A 20,273-nucleotide genomic window follows, 5' to 3' on the forward strand; every position below is an offset into this window, starting at 1 on the left:
TTATTTCCACATTCCCCTACACCCGTCCCACAGAAAGTACCTCAGGTTCACTATCCAAGGCACGCATTATCAGTTCAAAGTCCTACCCTTCGGAGTCACCACAGCCCCAAGGGTGTTTACCAATTTCCTGGCGACAGTGGCAGCGCACCTCAGGAGGCAGAACATCCATGTCTACCCCTACCTAGACGACTGGCTCGTTCAAGCCAGGTCGGAACAACAGTGCGCCGCGGACATGTCGACTACCATTCACCTCCTTCACGACCTGGGTTTCTCGTTGAATTACCCAAAGTCACACCTTCAGCCGGCACATGTCCGACAGTTTCTGGGTGCGACAATCAATACCCTGACGGCCAAGGCGCAACCAAACCAGGTCAGGATAGACAGCATGCAGTCTCTAATCCAAAAGTTCAGACCGAAACACTCACTTCCAGCACGAGTGTTCATGCAGTTGATAGGCATGATGGCCTCCTGCATCTTCATAGTCCCTCACGCACGGTTGCATATGCGCCCGCTCCAGGAGTGCTTAGCAAACCAGTGGACACAGGCTCAGGGACAATTAACAGACCTAGTGTTGGTTACCAGTCGGGCATACAACTCTCTGCATTGGTGGACTCCACACAACCTTTGCAAGGGCCGACTGTTCCAGGAGCCAGTGCCACAAGTTATCCTGACGGCGGACGCATCTCTCCAGGGATGGGGAGCTCATCTGCTCACTTACACGGTGCAGGGACTATGGACGACGCAGCAACAAGATGCACATCAACTATCTAGAACTGATGGCGATCTTCATGGCGCTCAAGTCCTTCATTGTACATCTGTGCAACAAAGTGGTGTTAGTCCGGACGGACAACATGACCGCGATGTACTACATCCAAAAGCAGGGGGGAACCCACTCACCGCAGCTGTCTCATCTGGCTCAGAGCATGTGGAAGTGGGCCATTCAGAGGAACATCTTCCTCATGGCAGAACACCTCCCAGGGAAGGACAATCAGATGGCGGATCTGCTCAGCAGATACAGCCATCAAATGCACGAGTGGGAGATACATCCATCAGTACTCCAGCCGTACTTCCAAAAGTGGGGTCATCCAGAAATAGACCTGTTCGCCACAAGGGAGAACGCAAAATGCCAAAGCTTCGCCGCCAGGTTCCCACACCCGCAATCACAGGGCAATGCGATATGGATGAACTGGTCAGGCAAATTTGCGTACGCTTTTCCCCCCGACACCTCTGATACCACTGGTGGCGAGAAAACTAAGGCAACACTCGATGACACTAATCCTAGTTGCTCCAACGTGGGCGCGCCAGGCCTGGTACACCACGTTCCTCGAACTCTCAGTGGTACCGCACCAAAGACTGCGCCTCACGCCCAGACTTTTGACGCAGAACCATGGAGATATTCAGCATCCAGATCCGCAACAGCTCAACCTAGCGATCTGGCTCCTGAAGTCTTAGAGTTTGGATACCTCAACCTACCTCCTGAATGCATGAACATCATCAAGGAGGCGAGGAAACCGTCAACCAGAGCATGCTATGCCGCAAAATGGAAGCGTTTTGTCATTTACTGTGCAGACAATGTCATAAACCCGCTAGATGCATCTATCCCTAACATTATTTGCTATCTGTTACACCTTTACAAGTGCAAACTAGCGTTCACTTCTATTCGGATACATCTATCCGCCATCGCAGCTTACCTTCAAAACAGGCAGCATCTCTCGGTCTTCAGGGTGCCTGCCATTAAAGCGTTTCTTGAAGGTCTGAAACGAGTCATTCCCCCCAAGAACACCGCCAGCTCCGGTGTGGAACCTCAATGTGGTCCTCACCAGACTGATGGGACCACCATTTGAGCCACTGCACTCGTGTGAACTGCAATTCCTAACGTGGAAAGTAGCTTTCCTAATTGCTATTTCGTCACTAAGGCGTGTTAGTGAGCTACAAGCGCTCACAATCCAGGAGCCATTCATTCAGATTCATCCAAATAGGGTAGTGCTACGTACTAACCCCAAATTCCTTCCAAAGGTGGTGTCACATTTTCATCTCAACCAAACTATCGACTTGCCGGCATTCTTCCAAAACCCACAAACAGTGGCGGAAAGAATGCTCCATACGTTAGACGTACGGCGGGCGTTGATGTACTACATAGACAGGACACAACACTTTAGGAAAACAAAACAACTCTTTGTTGCCTTCTCACCACAACACAAAGGCAACCCCATTTCCAAAGCAGGAATAGCCAGATGGATTGTTAAGTGCATTCAAATCTGTTATCAAAAAGCCAAGCGCACTTTAACAATACCCCCAAAGGCGCACTCCACACGCAAATTGGGGGCATCCATGGCTTTCCTAGGAAACATTCCTCTAGAGGACATTTGCAGAGCAGCCACGTGGACTACACCACATACCTTTACAAAACACTACTGTGTTGATGTACATTCCAAACAGCAAGCAGCTGTAGGACAGGCTGTTCTCAAGACACTTTTTCAGGTTTCTGCAGCTGGCACGGGCAACCGCCGCTGATGGAGGGACTGCTATGTATTCTATGCTAAGATATGAATTTAGCAGCCCACATGCCTCGAACTGAATATGCTACTTACCAGTATGCATCTGTTCTTGGCATGTAGGGCTGCTAACATTCATATCGCCCACCCTCCTCCCCGGTGCCTGTCGCAGCTGCAGATATACTATTGTATTCAATCATTAGCATGGACATCCTTTATACTTTTCACTCTATCCTCTGCCACAATGGCGAAAAACAATCTGAGGATGGAGCCGATGCCCATGCGCACTGTAGTCCAGGGGAGGAGCCACCTATCTCAGGATACTTCGAAGACTCTTCCAGGACAACAATGTGCGATCATCCGGACCCAACACTAGGCGGCGATCTAATGCTAAGATATGAATGTTAGCAGCCCTACATGCCAAGAACAGATGCATACTGGTAAGTAGCATATTCAGTAACTCCCTCCACTTTCAGTTTTTTTTTTACGGCTCCTGCTAGCAGGACCCTGGAGCATTGAGCTCTCCCTTTTTTGGGGTTTATTTCAAAATTGTGCACTTTTAAAGTGTTGGTGTGTTCCCTCAACATGTTTTTGCCTTGTCTACATCTGACTGGAGTTTCTCCGCTGTTTTGGCTGTTTCTTTTATCAAAAAACCCTGCATTATTTGATAAATATTCTGAGTGCTCCAGGAAAAAGGCAAAATCGGATCCTCACAGGGTTTGCATCCTGGGCCTGCCTTCTTCTCATGTTCCTGAGGAGTGTGACATCTGTCTGCAGTTTCCTAAAAGAACCCTCAAGGACAGGGAGAAGACCAGGCTCCAAGGCTTGGAGCTGACAAGGCAGCAAGGACAAGGTGGGTCTGGGCATGAAGTGGCTCCTTCCTCTGCCTGTGCGTCGGCCTCTGGGGGGCTCTCCAGTAAAGAAAAGGCCAGAAAACGCCACCGGTCTCCGTCGGTAGCCTCGACGTCGGCGTTCTAAGGGAATGACCACAGTCTGTTCTCCGTCTCTCCGGGTCGAAGCGACGTCGACGCTCGACGTCGAGGGGACTGACATAGAGGTCGACGTCGAGCACTGGTTCGTCGTCGAGCTATCATCGATGTCAAGAGGGGTCAAGACGCCGGCGCTCGCTGTCGAGGCGACACCGCCGGTCACAGTCGACGTCGACACGTAAGTCTGCGACGTCGAGACGAAGATCAGCATCGAGACGGAGGTCTTCGACGCCGAGGAGATCACCGTCGTCGAGGAGACGACGATCGACGTCGAGACACCGCTCGTCGTCGAGGAGACGCCCATCGACGTCGAGACGACTTTCGGCGGCGTCGAGACTACTTTCGACGGCGTCAAGGAGACGTTCATCGACGTCGAAGGGACGCTCAGCGTCGAGGAGGAAGACTAGACGGACTAGGATGGAGTCCCCAGCTTCAGCGAGCACGCGGTCGCTGCGGCGCCGTCGCTCGCCCACGAGGGAGAGGGCCTCTAGATCGCCCCCCTCTGGTCAGAAGAAGAAGGAAAGAAGAGTGGAACGGTCTCTGGACTCGGAGTACTCTCAAGTCTACTCGCCCACCAAACCGAGGTCGCCTACGCCGCCTCCTTTACCCGTGGGTCCTCCTCCACGGACCCAGACTCCTCCTCCACAACCTCCTACGCCTCCACTACCTCCGGTTCCTCCTCACCGTCCTCCTCCACCGGCTCCGCCGAGGTCTACCTCGCTGCCTCATTTGCCGACTCCGCCTACGGGGCTTCCACAGCCTAGGCTCCCGGCTCGGCCTCCACAATGCCCTCCTTTCCGGCCTGCAGACCACCCAAAACCGTGGAGATCGAGGTCTCGCTCACGGCGGAGAGATAGGTCCAGGAGTCGCCATCTCTCCTCTACAATGTCCAGAAGACGCCATAGGAGGGACAGATCTAGATCCTGCCACACGGACTCGTCCAGTGCCAGGGATTACTCGCCGACCCTATCGGACTCCCCTCGGACGAGGGTGTCCCCGATAGACAATATTGTCTCCTTCCAGGAAGTGTTGCTGCGAGGAGCGGCTAAGTTGGGCATCACGCTCACTACGCCCACGCCCTTGACTTCCGTCATTTTTGAGACCCTTCACAAGAAACAATTGTCTCGTCCGTTGTTATCGTTGGTACCAGGGTTAGTGGAACCCGCCATGGAGCTCTTCCTCACCCCTGCGGTTACTAAAGCAGCGCCTTCCAGGCTGCAAAAGAAGTATCGGGCCCCTGATACGGATCTGGCGTTCCTTCGCTTGGACCCTGCGCCGGATTCGGTGATTGTGACGGCGGCGAGGAAGCAGCATGCAACCACCCTATCATCGACAGTGCCTCCTGACAAGGAGAGTCGCTGGACGGATTCGGCAAGCAGGAAGGTTTGCGGGACGGCAGCCACATCTATGAAGGCCGCGAGTGCCGCGGCCTTGTTGGGGAGTTATGATCCGTCCCTCTGGGAGTCCCTAACACGGTTCGTGGAACGTCTTCCACAGGAGGCTAGGGAAGATTTCCAAGAAATCCTTAATGAAGGGCTGATGGTCTCCAACCAGGTGATCAGTTCCGCTGCGGATTCCTCCCTCCTGGCAGCGCACGGATACTGCCATGGGGTCAACCTGAGTCGCCACGCCTGGCTGCGTCTGACGTCCTTGAAGCCCGAGGCGCAGCAGAGGATGGCCAATCTACCCTTCTTTGGTGAGACCCTGTTTGGTAAACACGCAGACGAGGAGATGGCCCGGAGGCGGAGACCTTGACGGCTGTCGAATTGGAGAAGCCGAAGGAACAGAAGAAGACCTTCCGCTTGTTCCAGAGACGGTACAGGCACAAGGTAGAGGGCAGGGTCGCCAGGCTGGACAACAAAAATAGCAGCAACAGCAGCAGTTCGAGCGGCGCCCGTTCCAAAAGCGCCAGAGGGGCCGTGGTGGTCAGCAGGCTTCATCCGCGACCAAAGGCCCGGCCGGGTCTAGGCACTGAGCTGTTACTTTACCTTCATCCGTTACCCGCTCCGGTGGGGGGGAAGCATTCAACATTACCTGACCGAGTGGAGAAACATTACTCAGGACAAGTGGGTGCTGAATATTGTTTGCAATGGATACAGTCTTCGTTTCACCAGCCCGCCTCTAGCATTCCACGGGTCGGCTCACAGTTCCGACTGCAGGAGCTCCAGGCGGAGGCCGATACCCTGTTAAGAAAAAGGGCAATAGAAGACATCCCTTTGTCTCAAAGGGGAAAGGGTCTTTACTCACGCTTCCTCCTAGTACAGAAGAAGGACAAGAAAGAGTTCAGGCCCATTCTGGATTTGCGACAAGCAAACAAGTGGATTCGCAGGGAGAAGTTTCGCATGCTGTCCTTGCACCAGATCTATCCTCAGCTGCAGAGGGGAGACTGGCTGTGCGCGATAGATCTGCGAGATGCGTACTTCCATGTGCCCATTGCACGGAAACATCGGAAATTCCTGCACTTCCTAGTCGGCACCAATCATTATTAGTACACCGTACTACCGTTGGGACTGAAGTCTGCACCCAGAACTTTTTCAAAATGCATGGCTGTGGTAGCAGCGCACCTGAGAAAGAACAAGGTGTTTGTATACCCGTACCTGGACGATTGGTTGATCAAAGCCTCCACCTTCCAGGAAGCACAGTTGCACTTAAACAGGACGGCCGTCCTGCTGAACAGTCTGGGGTTGCACATAAATCTGTCCAAGTCTGTCCCGATTCCTGCGCAGTGCCTACAGTACTTGGGAGCCTCCATCAATACGTTGTCGGCAAGCATGTCTGCTTCGGAGGAGAGTCGCTTATCCATCCTTCGGAAGGCTCAGGCTCTCATAGCTACTCCATCTACAACAGCGAGGACGGTGTCTTATCTACTGGGATCGATATCTTGTATCTTCCTCATTCCACACGTGCGCCTACACATGAGGCCGCTACAGGCATGCTTGGAGGATCCGTGGGACCAGAGGAAAGGGTGTTGGGACGGCCGGATTCAGCTGTCTCTTCACGCCCAACAGTCCCTGAGATGGTGGTGCTCGGCAGAGAATCTACTCAGACCATCTACATATCCAAGGACAGTGGTCTCCGGCGGAGTCCACGTATCACATCAATTTCTTGGAACTCAGAGCTGTTCACTTGGCACTGAAGGCCTTTCTTCCGTCCTTCCAGACCAGCTCCTTGCTTGGACAGACGGACAATACGATCACAATGTATTACCTCAACAAGCAGGGGGGCTCGAGATCGCGCACACTGTCGCAGGAGGCGCAGGCGATCTTGCACTGGCTGCTAGCCAGAGGATTGACGATAACGGCGACTCATCCGCCCGGTGTACAGAATGTTCAGGCGGACGCCTTCAGCAAGCTGCTGCAAGAAAACCACGAGTGGGTCATAAACGGCGAAGTGCTCGTAGACATCTTCGCCGTGTGGGGCACTCCAGACGTGGATCTGTTCGCCACCGCCGAAAACAGTAAATGCCGCGACTTCGCCTCGAGGTATTACCAACCGGGGACGCTGGGGAACGCGTTATGGATCAACTGGTCGAACAGCTTTCTGTACGCTTTTCCGCCCATTCCCCTGATTCCGGCGCTGCTCATCAAGCTGGCCCAGTCTCGGAATGGCCCAGGCTGTGGTGGTTCACGGATCTGCTTCATCGCTCGATCCTGCCTCATCGGCGGCTGCCGCATCGGCCAGACCTTCTCACGAAGTTCGGGGGCAGATGGTGCACCCCAACCTCCTGCGATAGTGCAAAATGGCCACTTATATTTTCCTGAGGATTGCATGGACATATTGAAGGAGGCTAAGAGGCCGTCTACTAGGACCTCTTATGCTTATAAATTGAAGAGATTCTGCAGCTGGTGCATGTCTAAGAACTATGATCCTACGACCTGCAAGGAGGATGTCATCCTTCCATACCTTCTGCATCTGGCTTAGTCTTGCCTTAATTTCCATTCCATTAAGGTTCATCTGACTGCATTGACTGCTTACAGAAAATGTCCTTCACAGACGTCCTTCTTCCAGAACCCTGTGATTAAGGATTTTTTGGAAGGATTGAAGAAGGTGTTCCCTCCTGTTCGACTTCCTTCACCGGCATGGGAACTGAATGTGGTATTGTCCAGACTGATGAAGGAACCTTTCGAGCCTATTCATAAGGCTTCTATGCAGCACCTGTCTTGGAAGGCGGCGTTCCATCGTGGCCATTACATCGGCCCGCAGGGTGAGTGAGATTCAGGCATTGTGTTGCCAAGAACCTTATACTGTGTTTCATGCTGCTACGGTTGTTATACGTACTCACCCTAAGTTCCTTCCCAAGGTGATTTCTGATTTTCATGTTAATCAGACTATAACTTTACCTACTTTTTTCCAGAATCCTTCTACTCCAGCGGAAAGGTCTCTTCATTCCCTGGATGTTAGAAGGGTGTTAAAATTCTATCTGGATAAGACTAAAGACATTCGCAGGTCCAACCAATTGTTTGTCAACTATGGGTCGGTTAGGACTGGTCTGGCTACTTCGAAGCAATCTATCTCTAGGTGGATTGTGTCGTGTATCCAGCTTTGTTATCAGAAAGTGAATAAGACCTTAGGGGGTAAGCCTAAGGCTCATTCCACCTGGGGCAAAGCGGCCACAACTGCTTTACTTCGTAATGTTCCCATTACAGAAATCTGCAAGGCTGCCACTTGGAAGTCGGTCCATACCTTTGCTAAACATTACTGTCTGGACTCTGATGCCAGGGCAGATGCTCAGGTCGGACAGGCTTCGCTGCGAAATCTGTTCGCATAATAGTGGTGTTGTCTTTTTCTCCACTGCCGGGTTGTTTTTGGATGGGCTTGCCATTCTATTCACTAGATTATGAATATACACAGAGATCCCCTACTACAGAAGGAATAGTTTCTTACCTGTAACTCCAGTTCTGTAGTAGGGGTATCTCTGTTCTAGTCATAAGCGCCCGCCCTCCTCCTCGGTGGAGAAAGTGATGAAATGATGAATGCTACAGGTCTAGCTGATACACGTCCAAAAAGAACTGAAAGTGGAGGGAGTTGCTGTGCATTCTGGGATACCAGGAGAGTTCTAGAAAGTTTCCTTAAAGGCACGGTATCCCTTTTTAAGCCACTTAATGGCAGCCTATGGGGGCTTGTCTGTCCTGTCCTTCCTCTCTATCATTCCAAGGATTTGGTGAAGGGGGAAGTGTTTTTCATGGTTAAACCTAGCAGACCGGTCTAAAGTGGGATATTTTTGGAATATCCTTGCTTTTCTAGTTGAAGTACTGGACAGTGTAGCCTTGCATGTATAGGCTGCATTATTTGTCTTTAATTCTCTCAAGTGTTTATGCAGTACTGCAAAGAAGACAGTTTAAGAGATTATTTTTGATTGCTCCGGGGTCCCCGCAAATGAGCGGGACTATTCACTAGATTATGACTATAACAGAGATACCCCTACTACAGAACTGGAGTTACAGGTAAGAAACTACTCCTTTTTGTTGCTGTATTACTAGAATTCTTGTCGGTGTGATATGGTAGCTTAATGTGTATTCATCAATATAATATAAATGTTTTGTTACATTTAGTTATGGTCAACGTTAATAACTTACTGGGTGATCAATGAGAAGATAAGTGTGACTCTTAGACTAATAAATCAATATAGTTGGAGTTCAGAATAATAAATAACTTTCATTTATTTTTTTGCGAAAATGTTAAAGATGCAAAAGTGCCTACGGCCCTAAAATAGCAACAAAGTTTGGAACAACATGTAAATAAACTAAGATGGCGAAAATCATTAAGGTGTGTAGATCAAACCTTTAAGCTACAACGCCATTAGAAGAATCACTTTTTCACCTAGTTCGATCTAATTTACACAGATTTGCAGATTAATACTGCCCCATATATACAAGGTAAAGTATAGACAGCTGTAAGCAGATCTGCTTCATAAAGTGGTGGAAAGTCAAAACCTGAAAAAGTATTGGAAACGGATTGAGTTGGGATTGCAAAATGTTCATCTTTCACTTAAGCCTTTCTTGATCATTTTATGCTCAAGTTGACTGACTACTAATATTTTCTTTGTTATAATAATGCGAGTGTGAAAGGATGTGAAGGTTCTGTGGTTACAGGAAGAATGACACAAATTTAAAATTATTATATAAAAAGATAATTCCGGAGCAAGTAATTTACCCCCAAAAGAGATGTAGTGGTGGATGCGATCTAATGCACATGGTGATTCTGAAAATGAAAACTGATTTTAAAAATGTGGATCGGATAAGGGTAGATGGAGGAAATATCCAATGATAACATAATTTTGCAAATAAACTACGGTCCATTTAACCTCATCGCTGCGGCGCATATTTTTGCGCTACGCGGCTTTTTTCAAAAAGCCGCGTTAGATGACGAGTTCAGCTCGTCATCCGCACACGCCCCCCGTGGCTGATGATGAGCTGAGCTCGTCATCAGCATCGAAGGGGTTAAGCATGTGTTATAGCTGCCAAATCTGGTATTTTAGGACTGTAAACTTGAGGAAAAATTGGGAAACAAAAATGTGCACTCATTCATTGCTCTTCTTGGGAAGAACTGACTATACAGAGTAAGTAATACATTAATTTGCTGATACCTTTGTCTTGAATGCAATGTGATTTGACTGTTTTCCTGTTCTTAAAGTTTCATTTGCTCCTTTCAGGTTTGCTGATTATGGCTGTATGTTGGAAGTCAGGGATGTAAAGTTTTTCCCAGATGGACGCTCTGTTGTTGACACTGTCGGCCGGAGTCGATTCAGAGTCTTGAGCCATGGTCAAAGAGATGGCTATAACACAGCGGATATCGAGTATCTTGAAGATAGAAAGGTAAAATGAAAAGCACTTTGCGGCATCTGCAACAGTTATTGTTTTATTTGTCTTGATGTGAGGAGGAGAGACTGAAAGTGTAGATGTTTGGGTGTGACCGTAACATCTATAAGTATTGCTGTGGAAGAGAAATGTAAGTGCGACAACTGTTCACCACAGACTCTCCAGATCTGGTGGAATCATAAAAATATTTAGTATTCTCTTAGTGTGGGCTTTGAACATTTAATCTCATCATCGAAATCTTCAGAGAGTGAAGCAATCCATACTCTCGAACTGCAGTCCTAAACTCTTTGCCAGCCAACTTTGATAAAACAGTTTGAATTGTATCATTCTGAGTACTCCATTCTGCCTGACATGGGAAAGATGTCAGTGTGAACAACCCAGTTATCTCTTTTATTCAGTAAGGAAAGTAAAGCTCTAATTCGAAATGGAGACTGCATGATAACATCCTGGATCAGCTTTGCTTTTCAGTATCGATGCGTTCAGGAAATACTTGTTTCAAGAAAGGAAGCCTGTTTTCTGTGCACATTTGGGACCAATGAAAAAGGGTTATGCTTGAGGAAATGTATCAATTGATCCATAATAATGGCTTAATTAGAGCATGGTGTAATTCTTGCAATGTGGAAAGTTCGTTCTTATTATAATGAAAACCTATATGCACACTTTTAAGCTGGAAATATTCTTCTGCATAAATTGCTTTAAAGTGACATGAGCAATCTGTTTAATAGCTCAGTCTCCAGGAACTAATATCACCTAAAGCTTTTATACTCCCTTCCAGTCTACTGTAGTAGTCCAAAAATCTCTCTTCTGCAACAATTTGCTGCCCTACATTGTTTATCTTTATTGCACTGCAGAAAACATAGATGTCCTACATGAGACAAGTGTGAGGGAAAGAATAAGGTAGGGATTCCATGGGAGCCTCTGTGATTGCAAAGCTCACCAATTAGGATCATTTTAAACAAAGGATAATTTACATGACCGTTTTCACGTAGGGTCTTTCCATACTGGTTTGTGCTACTCACATTCATTGTGATTAGTATTCTTCTTGGTTATGGCCTCCCACTCACTCCTTAATACTACCCGTCTGATAGATCTGTGCAAACTTTGAGATTGTTGGTTCTGTTTTTATCATTGGGCCCGAATTCCAATACATCGATAAAGCTACTCTCTAGGCTTTTCAATTGTAAATGTTTTTGCCAGGGCTATAAGGGGCAGAGGGGTGGCAGAGGCTTCAAGCATGATCCATTCCATACTTCAGTGGAGTATGGATGTTTTGATCCAAAAGGTGGTTCCATTCCTACCTCAGTCACTCAGAAGTACTTTATTCGGTTCATAGCAAAAACCATAAAAGTATACAAACATCGATAGTCACGACCAAAATACAGTACGATTTTAAAAACTACCAATCCATACAATACATTATCATATTTAAAAACATCCACTAACAGTAATTTTTATACAATAAAACACAATTTTAAAAGAAGAAAACAGAACATTCCGATACGGATCCTAAAATCCACTATTTACAATTAGTCCACTTAATTTTTTCCCCTAATCTCATAGCTATTGTCAAATAGTTCGCTACGTTAAAAATTACCCAAATGTTGGACAACAGCTGAAGGTGCATGAGGGCCGGTTTGGCTTGTCTAAACCCTTTTTCTTTAATTAGAGGTAGAATGAACTTTTTTCGTATTAAGTTAAAATATTTACAAAAAAACGTAAAGTGCATGGTGTCCATAATGGAGAATCCGTCACAGGGACTGAACTCCAGGTCTATCACCTTTGTCCACCCTTGGCGTTTAGTAAGAAGATGGTGAAATGTATTCACCCTGAACTTAGTCAGCAAAGATCTATGATTAGCATTATTGACTGTTTTCAGATCTAGTTCTAATTCACTAGAGTTTATTAATAACTGATGAGCCTTTACAGTTGGTTTCATCAATTCCTTTTCTTCTCTGTCCAGACCCTTGTTGAGCTTATATGTATCTTTTACCCATTTCATGTCCCCCTTGACTAATTTAGACGGTTGAACAAACAGTTCTGGACGACCTAGGATATCAGCTAGTTTTTTGACATAATTCAGCCATGGGATGGAATTACTGTACTCAAGGGCTAAACAATCCCTCAGCACCTCGTGGTTCAACTCCAGTTCGGGGTTCAGCCAAACTGTAATCCATTTTAAAAGCGGTGCTATAGCTATTCAATCTTCCAGATATTCCACCCCACATTCCTGATGGACAATATAACCGGGGGTCGATTGGGAGACCGATAAAATAGTTTTCAAAAACTTGTCCTCTGCCACTTGCAGCAACTTTACATTTTTAATGCCCCATAAGTCAGCTAATAACTAGAGAAATACATTTAGCATCATAAACTTTTAGGACAGCCTACAACGGTTTCACCCCCAATTTACGCGAAAAACCAAGTACAGCCAGAATAGACCTCGAGAAAACATTGCGTTTAGCAGCCATTTGGGGCAACCATGTGGAGCTCTCATCAAAGATGACCCCTAAGTATGGAAATCTCGAGACCCTGGACAACACATTCCCCTCACAATGCATGGTCTTCATTTTCTTACCCTTACTACCCACCGCCATTACATGGGATTTTGAAAAATTGACGCTAAGGTCTAAAACTTTCATAAAATCATGAAATGAGTTTAAAAGGCGTTGTAACCCTGTCGCCCGGCTCGTCCCGCGCAGTGGTGGACTTTATCAGTTGTAAGGGGCGTTTGACAGCCAGGGGGCGGGGCAGACAGGGGGAGCGGACCAGATGACAGCGGTCAGGCAGGGACTCCTGGGAGAGTGAGTCCCTGCAGTGCGGCGCTCCAACCCTGACTCCACGCTGGTTCCTCTTCACACTCCTGCAGTGGCTGCAGCACTTGTAAGCAGCAGCTACTCCAGGTGAAAGCGTGAGGCGAGGGGTAACACAGGATGCAAGGAAAGTGCCCCTCTAAGATTCTCCACCAGCAGGGTGTCTCCACTCGTTGTCAGCGGTAATGTTCCATTCCTACCTCATTCGTAAGCCTCTTCCCGGATCACACAAATAAGTCCGACTTGGCTGAGAGTTTGTGCAAATGAGATTCGGTGAAGGAGTCCAAATCTGAGGAGCAGCACATATTTATTTTACTGTAGACATAGACCATACTTTGTTAATTAACTTTTAGTACCATGTGAACCATTGGGTCCAGAATGAAGCAGTATGTAAGGCTTACAGAAACTATGTGGGTTGTTTTTGAAAAATGACAAGACCGAACAAAAAAGGCAGATTTATGCTAAATTGAGAAAGTGATGTGGGAGTGTTATATGGCCCCACCCATCGTATCTTTCAGATGTGAGTCTGACTGGGTGGGTGGTATTACTATTGATGGTGTGAGGGCACACTTTACCAGGGAAAGTGAAGGAGGTAGGCATATTCCTTCTCTTTGTCTAGTGCAAGTATTTTTTAGCTGTTGACCGGGGACCCCTCTGGGTTACAGAACGCCTACTCAGGGCACCTGCGGCTGCTTAGGAAATTAAATAATATTAACAGATTAATAAAGTGTATTTAAATAAGAAAGCAAAAGGTAAAATTTCAAAACATGTTGTCAGTGTGAAAGATTTTAAAAATGGAGGGTAAAAATGAAGTTGGCATCCTAAGATTAATTTGTGGGAGCAGTGCAAGTGCATCAAACAAAATATAGTGTGAATGATGGGTGGAATCTATGAAATAAATAAAAGCTCCAACATAAAACTATTTAATAATTTGTGTACTTGTTTGATAAATGTTTGTTTCTTTATTTTTGTGTAGTGTTGTACACTTTAAATCATTAAAATGCTTAGGCGAGGGTCCCTGGCTTACACTAATGACTCTGGGGTCCCTGGATTTCAGTAATAATTCAGTTTGGATCCCCAGATTCCTTTAAAGATAAAGTAATGGTCCTCAGAAGTGGACAGATTAACCACTGGTCTAGTTTCTAAAGGTAGCAGCCAACTACTCAGAACTCAAGGCAAAAAGACAGACTATTTCTTCCTACGCAGAAGCATTTCATTATTATTTCCTTTCTAGTTTTTGGCCACCTTCAATAGTTAAAACAATGTGATGGAAATAATGCTTGAATTATTTAGAGCGACTGGCAATCGCTTGGGACTGCATTTCAGAACAATGTTTGCCCTCTGCGCCTTTCTAGTTGGAGAGACACCATATGAAAATCAGTCTTGGTCCTGCTCCAGGAGCAACATTCAAGCCCGAACTGTCTGGCCAGGTCCCCTCCAGATTGGAACACAAGCAACCTCAGACTGGTTTCGACCAATTAAGCCTCATCTGTGAGGCATAGTTAGAGTCCTATGGCACTGTGACCACGGGACCCACATGTGGGCATACCCATCGCACTTGGGACAGCTACTGAAAAAAACAACATGATGGTAGGAACGCTTGAATTAAACTCATCCGCTGGCAATTTCTCAAGGCCACATTCCCATTGGTCATTTTTCACTCACTGTGTCATTCTAGACAAAGGTCCACATTATGCAAATCAGCCTTGGTCGTGTTCCAATAGCAACAGTCCAGTCCGAACTGTCCGGCCAGGGCCTTTCCAAATTGGAACACAAGCATCCCCAGACTTGTTTCGACCTAGTTAAGTCCCATCAGTCAAGTAAAGCTTGAGTTGGAACCAAGCTGCACCTGACTAACGAGCCCCAAACAGGGCGAAACCGGTCTTGGGCTGCTTGTATTTCAGTTAAGGGATGGCCTGGCCTGGCAATTTAGGATGGACTTTTCCTATTGGAGCAGGGTCAAGATTGATTTGCATATTCTTGGGTCAAAACTAAGGTGTCAGTGTGCAAGTTAACAACGGACTGAGATTGGGCCCCACTAATTACCAGTTGCTGAGATTAATTCAAGCATTCCTTCCATCAAATTTATGTATACTTTCTTCAATGTAAGGCCACGGATACCATGTTTTCAGAACAGAGGTATTTGCCAATTTCAACTGTTAAAGGGGACTTGTTTGTGTATGTCAGATTGGTTTCTAGCCCAGAGGAACACAGATCAGCATCTGAAAATGGTGCTGTAAGACCATTTAATGGTTCCACAATGCTTTGTAGGGTCCGTGTGCTGCTGTCAAATCACATGTTGCAATCCCGGCATTGTCCATGGTCAGTAAGAGACTATCAGCCGGAATACTGTTCCCAACTATTCACAATATGGCATTGTCCATAATGTTACTATAGTCTTTCTGTAGATGCCTCAAACCCAACTGGTTTGAACGTGTCTGACTCTCATCTGGGCCTGGGGTCCCATGCCACGTGAGGATTCATTCAATCAAAAGGACAGTCTCGCCTCCTAGCTTTGAAGTTGCATTATAGCCACAGTGGGACACTATCTATCAATTTAGTTCAGGTTTGGTGTTCCAGAAGCACTTACATTATACCAACTTCAATCCATATCTTCTATTTCTTGCAGTCCTTCTCCAGTCTGTTTGTCTGGAGAAATGGCAGTCCTTTTCAAAAGTATCTAATAATTGTTCCAAAACAATCAGCATTAAGATATACTGGTTGGGGGAGGTGTTGTACCTAATCAAAATGCTTAGCTGCCAGCCAGAAGGCAAAAACCTGTATTTTATGCTGGAGAAGGTGAAGTGATTTGCCCTGGGGATCTTTGTCCTAGTGCTAGGAGTATGAGGAAATTCCCACTTGGCCTGTATATCTTCAAAAGTGGATTTTATTTATTTTGTCCAGGATATATATATGTGTATATGTATATGTGTATATGTATATGTGTATATGTATATGTATATATGTGTATATGTATATATGTGTATATGTATGTATATATGTGTATGTGTATATATATATATATATATGTGTATGTGTATATGTGTATATATATATGTGTATGTGTATATGTGTATATATATATGTGTATATATGTGTATATGTGTATATATATATGTGTATATATATATGTGTATATATATATGTGTATATATATATGTGTATATATATATGTATATGTATCATATATATATATCGTATATTCACTGAAAAGACCATGTCTTGAATGATGTAATATGTGACATCATCAGCAGTGGATTGCGGGTGCGCGATATATAGTTATTGCAACTAACAATATTTGCGAATTTCTATGGTTTTGTGCGAGTAAATTAAGGTTTTGTAAATGCGAATCCCTAACTATATATGGTCTATAACCTATGGTTTTTTCAGTGAATTTCAATGGTTTTTTAATAGCAAATATCAAAAGCTGTAAAATGTCAAGTACGTGGTAGGTAAAAACATTTTCGTATTTATGCACGCTGATGTGCTTTGAACGCTGCCCCCCCCCCTCCTCTTTTCTTGTAGGGGTATTCTCTCTTTGCAGATAGTGAAGGGTAGGTAACGTAAGCCTTTGCCCCCGTTGTAACCCGTCGTGCCTGCTTCCCTCTACATTTGATTGATTGTTATCCAAGCATTTACTGTTTTAGAATTGGGTGCTCTCATGCTGATGCCAGCTTCAATCTGAAACATCCAGAAACACTGTAGACTACCAATTCGATCAGTTCCGGTGGAGCCCCAACGTGACCCGGTAGAGAAGAACTTGCCCTCCCCTCTTTGACTGATAGTTCTTGTTGCCTGTCCCTTCTCTTGTCATTTAACAGAACTTTTTGGACTGCTGAAAGGAGTTGTATTCCGACCGCTGGTTGGTCGAGACATTTTGACTATATTCTGGACCTGCGTTGTCGCGTAATGCGTCATATGACGCGCCGCGTTAGCGCACCCGAAAGTGCTCCGATGCGCAAGGCGCAGCTTCCCAGAAACGATCCAGAGCGCGGCGCGCAGCGCGTAACGTAAGCATAACAGGTCATGTGACTTGTTAATAAAACTTTTCATTGGTTCATTTTACTTTTGTTATTCTAATGATGAAAGGCTTGGTCATATGAACTAAAAATAACGCCTTTCATTGCTTTCGAACACTTTTTTTTTCCCAAATGATGAAAGCCCCAACTTTTTTTTTCTCACTCTGACTTGTAAAGCAAAGGACCCAGATGCATTTACAGTTTATCACTAACAATGTTCCAGGCTAATGTATTTTCCCGGGAAATTTACAACTGTCCTGCAAGTAAAATATTCCTTTTTCGAGAAAAAGGGCGTTTCTTCGTCCCATGAGGGAGCCGTTGAGCAAAAGAGGCTCGGCCTGCTGTCTTAGTCGCTGATAGGCATGAATATCAGATTCTTATCGATCACTTTATGTTGCAGGAGTAGAAAACACAACAGCCCTTGACCATTTTTCTTTACTTCGTTCCTGCGTATTATACCTTTTAACAGTCATGTAATTGGACTGCTTTATTTCACATGCCTTTTACTGATTCGAAAACAGTGGCTATTATTCAAAACTTTACCAATGTAGGTACTACTACCATGTTTTTTTTTAAAAACCTTTATTGTGAAAATGTCAGTATACAAATACGTTATAAAAGATAGGGTTGAACCCAATATAGTCAATAGGGACCTGGGTAACAATTGGAACAAAAGGAAGGGGTCCCGTGACCAAGGTTAGGTAATAGCAAAATTATACCATTTATATTCACACAATTTGAAGAAAGAAAAAAATCTTTTGAAAGCAAAAGAGAATTTAATTCAAGATTGCATATATCCTAATAGGATATATGCAATCTTGAATTAAATTCTCTTTTGCTTTCAAAAGATTTTTTTCTTTCTTCTTTCTTCAAATTGTGTGAATATAAATGGTATAATTTTGCTATTACCTAACCTTGGTCACGGGACCCCTTCCTTTTGTTCCAAGTATACAAATACGGGCCTATAACCACGTGAGCCGGCCACGGAGCAAACTGGAATCGTATATGATGAGGGCACATTTACACTGTAGAAGAACGTAACGGGCAACCCATTAGATTGCAAGAACTAAGGTGTCTAACATTTGCGGAATTGGTGGACGTACATTTTATAATTAAAGTACGACAGGGCCAATTACAATAAAATTATCTAGATATACATTTGCGGGCAAGTACCATGGGTGACGTTAATTCGAACTTTCAATAGTACAGTAATCAATAACACATCAGAACTTAATATCAATAGGGATGTCAAAATGTTCAATCAATTCTCGTCCCCGCCCGCCATGTGCTTCAAAACTGCATACGTATCTCGTGATATCAAGGTTGGGCAACCAGTACACAACAAGGAGTTACGAGTCCCATTTATACCGGCGCCATTTTGGGCAAGTCCGGGCAGGTCCAGGATATAGTCAAAATGTCTCCACCAACCAGCGGTCGGACCAGAACCATTTTCGGCAGTCCAAAAATGTTCCGTTAAATGACAACAGAAAAAATAGGCAACAAGAACAATCAGTCAAAAGAGGGGAAGCTTTCGTGAATGGGGCCCATGCCCTGGCAGGCAAGCGTCCGAGTTCCAAAGTGTCCCAGAGCCATTTTAGTGGACCAGGCCCAAATCCAAAGAGCTGGCCGCCATTTTGAGAGTCTTGTTGCAGCCGGCTATCGCTGCACCACAAGAATAGCCGCAATTCAGCTGGATGGTGGGTGAGTCACTGTACCGCAAGAGCGGGCGGAACTCAGCTAGATGGGGGATGAGGCACTGTGCCGCAAGAGCGGGCGGAACTCAGCTGGATGGCGGGTGAAACGCTAAGAGGCGCCCCACTGCAGATGAGGTGCCTCCACCTGGGGAGGAGGGAGAGGCCCGTTTGCGCTGCCTCCCCCCCCCCGCCCATCTCCCCCCCCCCCCCCCCCCCCCCGGGCACCCCACGCCGTCTTTCAGCGCACCATTGTAGGATGGCCACACCAGTGAAACTTGCTGGACACCACCTCGGTGCCATCCGGATCTCGACGCGTTCGAGTCACTGTACCGCAAGAGCGGGAGAAACTCAGCTGGACACGCCGTCTTTCGGCGCAGCATTGTAGGATGGCCACACCAGTGCGGCAACTTGCTGGACACCACCTCGGTGCCATCCGGATCTAGGCGCGTTGTGCTGCCTTTGGCGTACTGTAGCAGCAAGAGTGACCGCAACTCAGCTGGACACGCCGTCTTTCGGCGCAGCATTCTAGGATGGCCACACCAGTGCGGCACCTTGCTGGACACCACCTCGGTGCCATCCGGATCTCGGCGCGTTCGAGTCACTGTACCGCAAGAGCGGGAGAAACTCAGCTGGACACGCCGTCTTTCGGCGCAGCATTGTAGGATGGCCACACCAGTGCGGCAACTTGCTGGTCACCACCTCGGTGCCATCCGGATCTCGGCGCGTTGTGCTGCCTTCGGCCTACTGTAGCAGCAAGTGCGGGCGCAACTCTGCTGAACGGCGAGTGAAACGGCAAAGGGCGCCGCACTGCAGATGAGGTGCCTCCACCTGGGGAGGCGGAAGAGGGCCGTTCGCGCCGCCTCCCCCCGGACACCCCACGCCGTCTTTCGGCGCAGCATTGTAGGATGGCCACACCAGTGCAACTTGCTGGACACCAACTCGGTGCCATCCGGATCTCGGCGCGTTGTGCTGCCTTCGGCCTATTCGCACATCGGTCCGCTACTGACGCCGCCTCATGGGCCAACGGATTTTGTACGCTTTTTATAGCCCAAAGCCGCATAACAGGTCATGTGACTTGTTTATAAAACTTTTTATTGGTTCATTTTACTTTTGGTTTCCTAATGATGGAAGGCTTGATCATATGACCTAAAAATAACACTTTTCATTGGAGTAAAAGATTTTTTTTCCCCAAACGATGAAAGACCCACCTTTTTTTTTTTCTCACTCGGCAATCAAAAAAGGTTCCGTTAGATGACAACAGAGGGGACAGGCAACAAGAACCATCACTCAAAAAAGGGGAGGGCAAGTTCTTCCCTACCGGGTCACGTTGGGGCTCCACCGGAACTTATCGAATTGATAGTCTACAGTGTTTCTGGATGTTTCAGACTGAAGCTGGCGTCAGCATGAGAGCACCACCATCTCGTAGCTCCGTCGTGGCCATTCCGCAA

General features: G+C 46.5%; 1 protein-coding gene across 1 annotated transcript in view; it reads left to right on the top strand.

The window, feature by feature from the left end:
• LONRF2 (LON peptidase N-terminal domain and ring finger 2) overlaps positions 1-20,273 on the top strand; it is a 309,292-nt gene that overhangs the window by 252,035 nt on the left and 36,984 nt on the right. Inside the window, exon 10 of the mRNA XM_086934724.1 lies at positions 10,137-10,299. Within this exon, the coding sequence (XP_086790850.1) occupies positions 10,137-10,299 (163 nt within the window). The remainder of the gene's footprint in view (positions 1-10,136; positions 10,300-20,273) is intronic.

The sequence above is a fragment of the Lissotriton vulgaris genome, chromosome 8, assembly GCF_964263255.1.
Source record: "Lissotriton vulgaris chromosome 8, aLisVul1.2, whole genome shotgun sequence".
Classification (NCBI taxonomy): Eukaryota; Metazoa; Chordata; class Amphibia; order Caudata; family Salamandridae; genus Lissotriton; species Lissotriton vulgaris.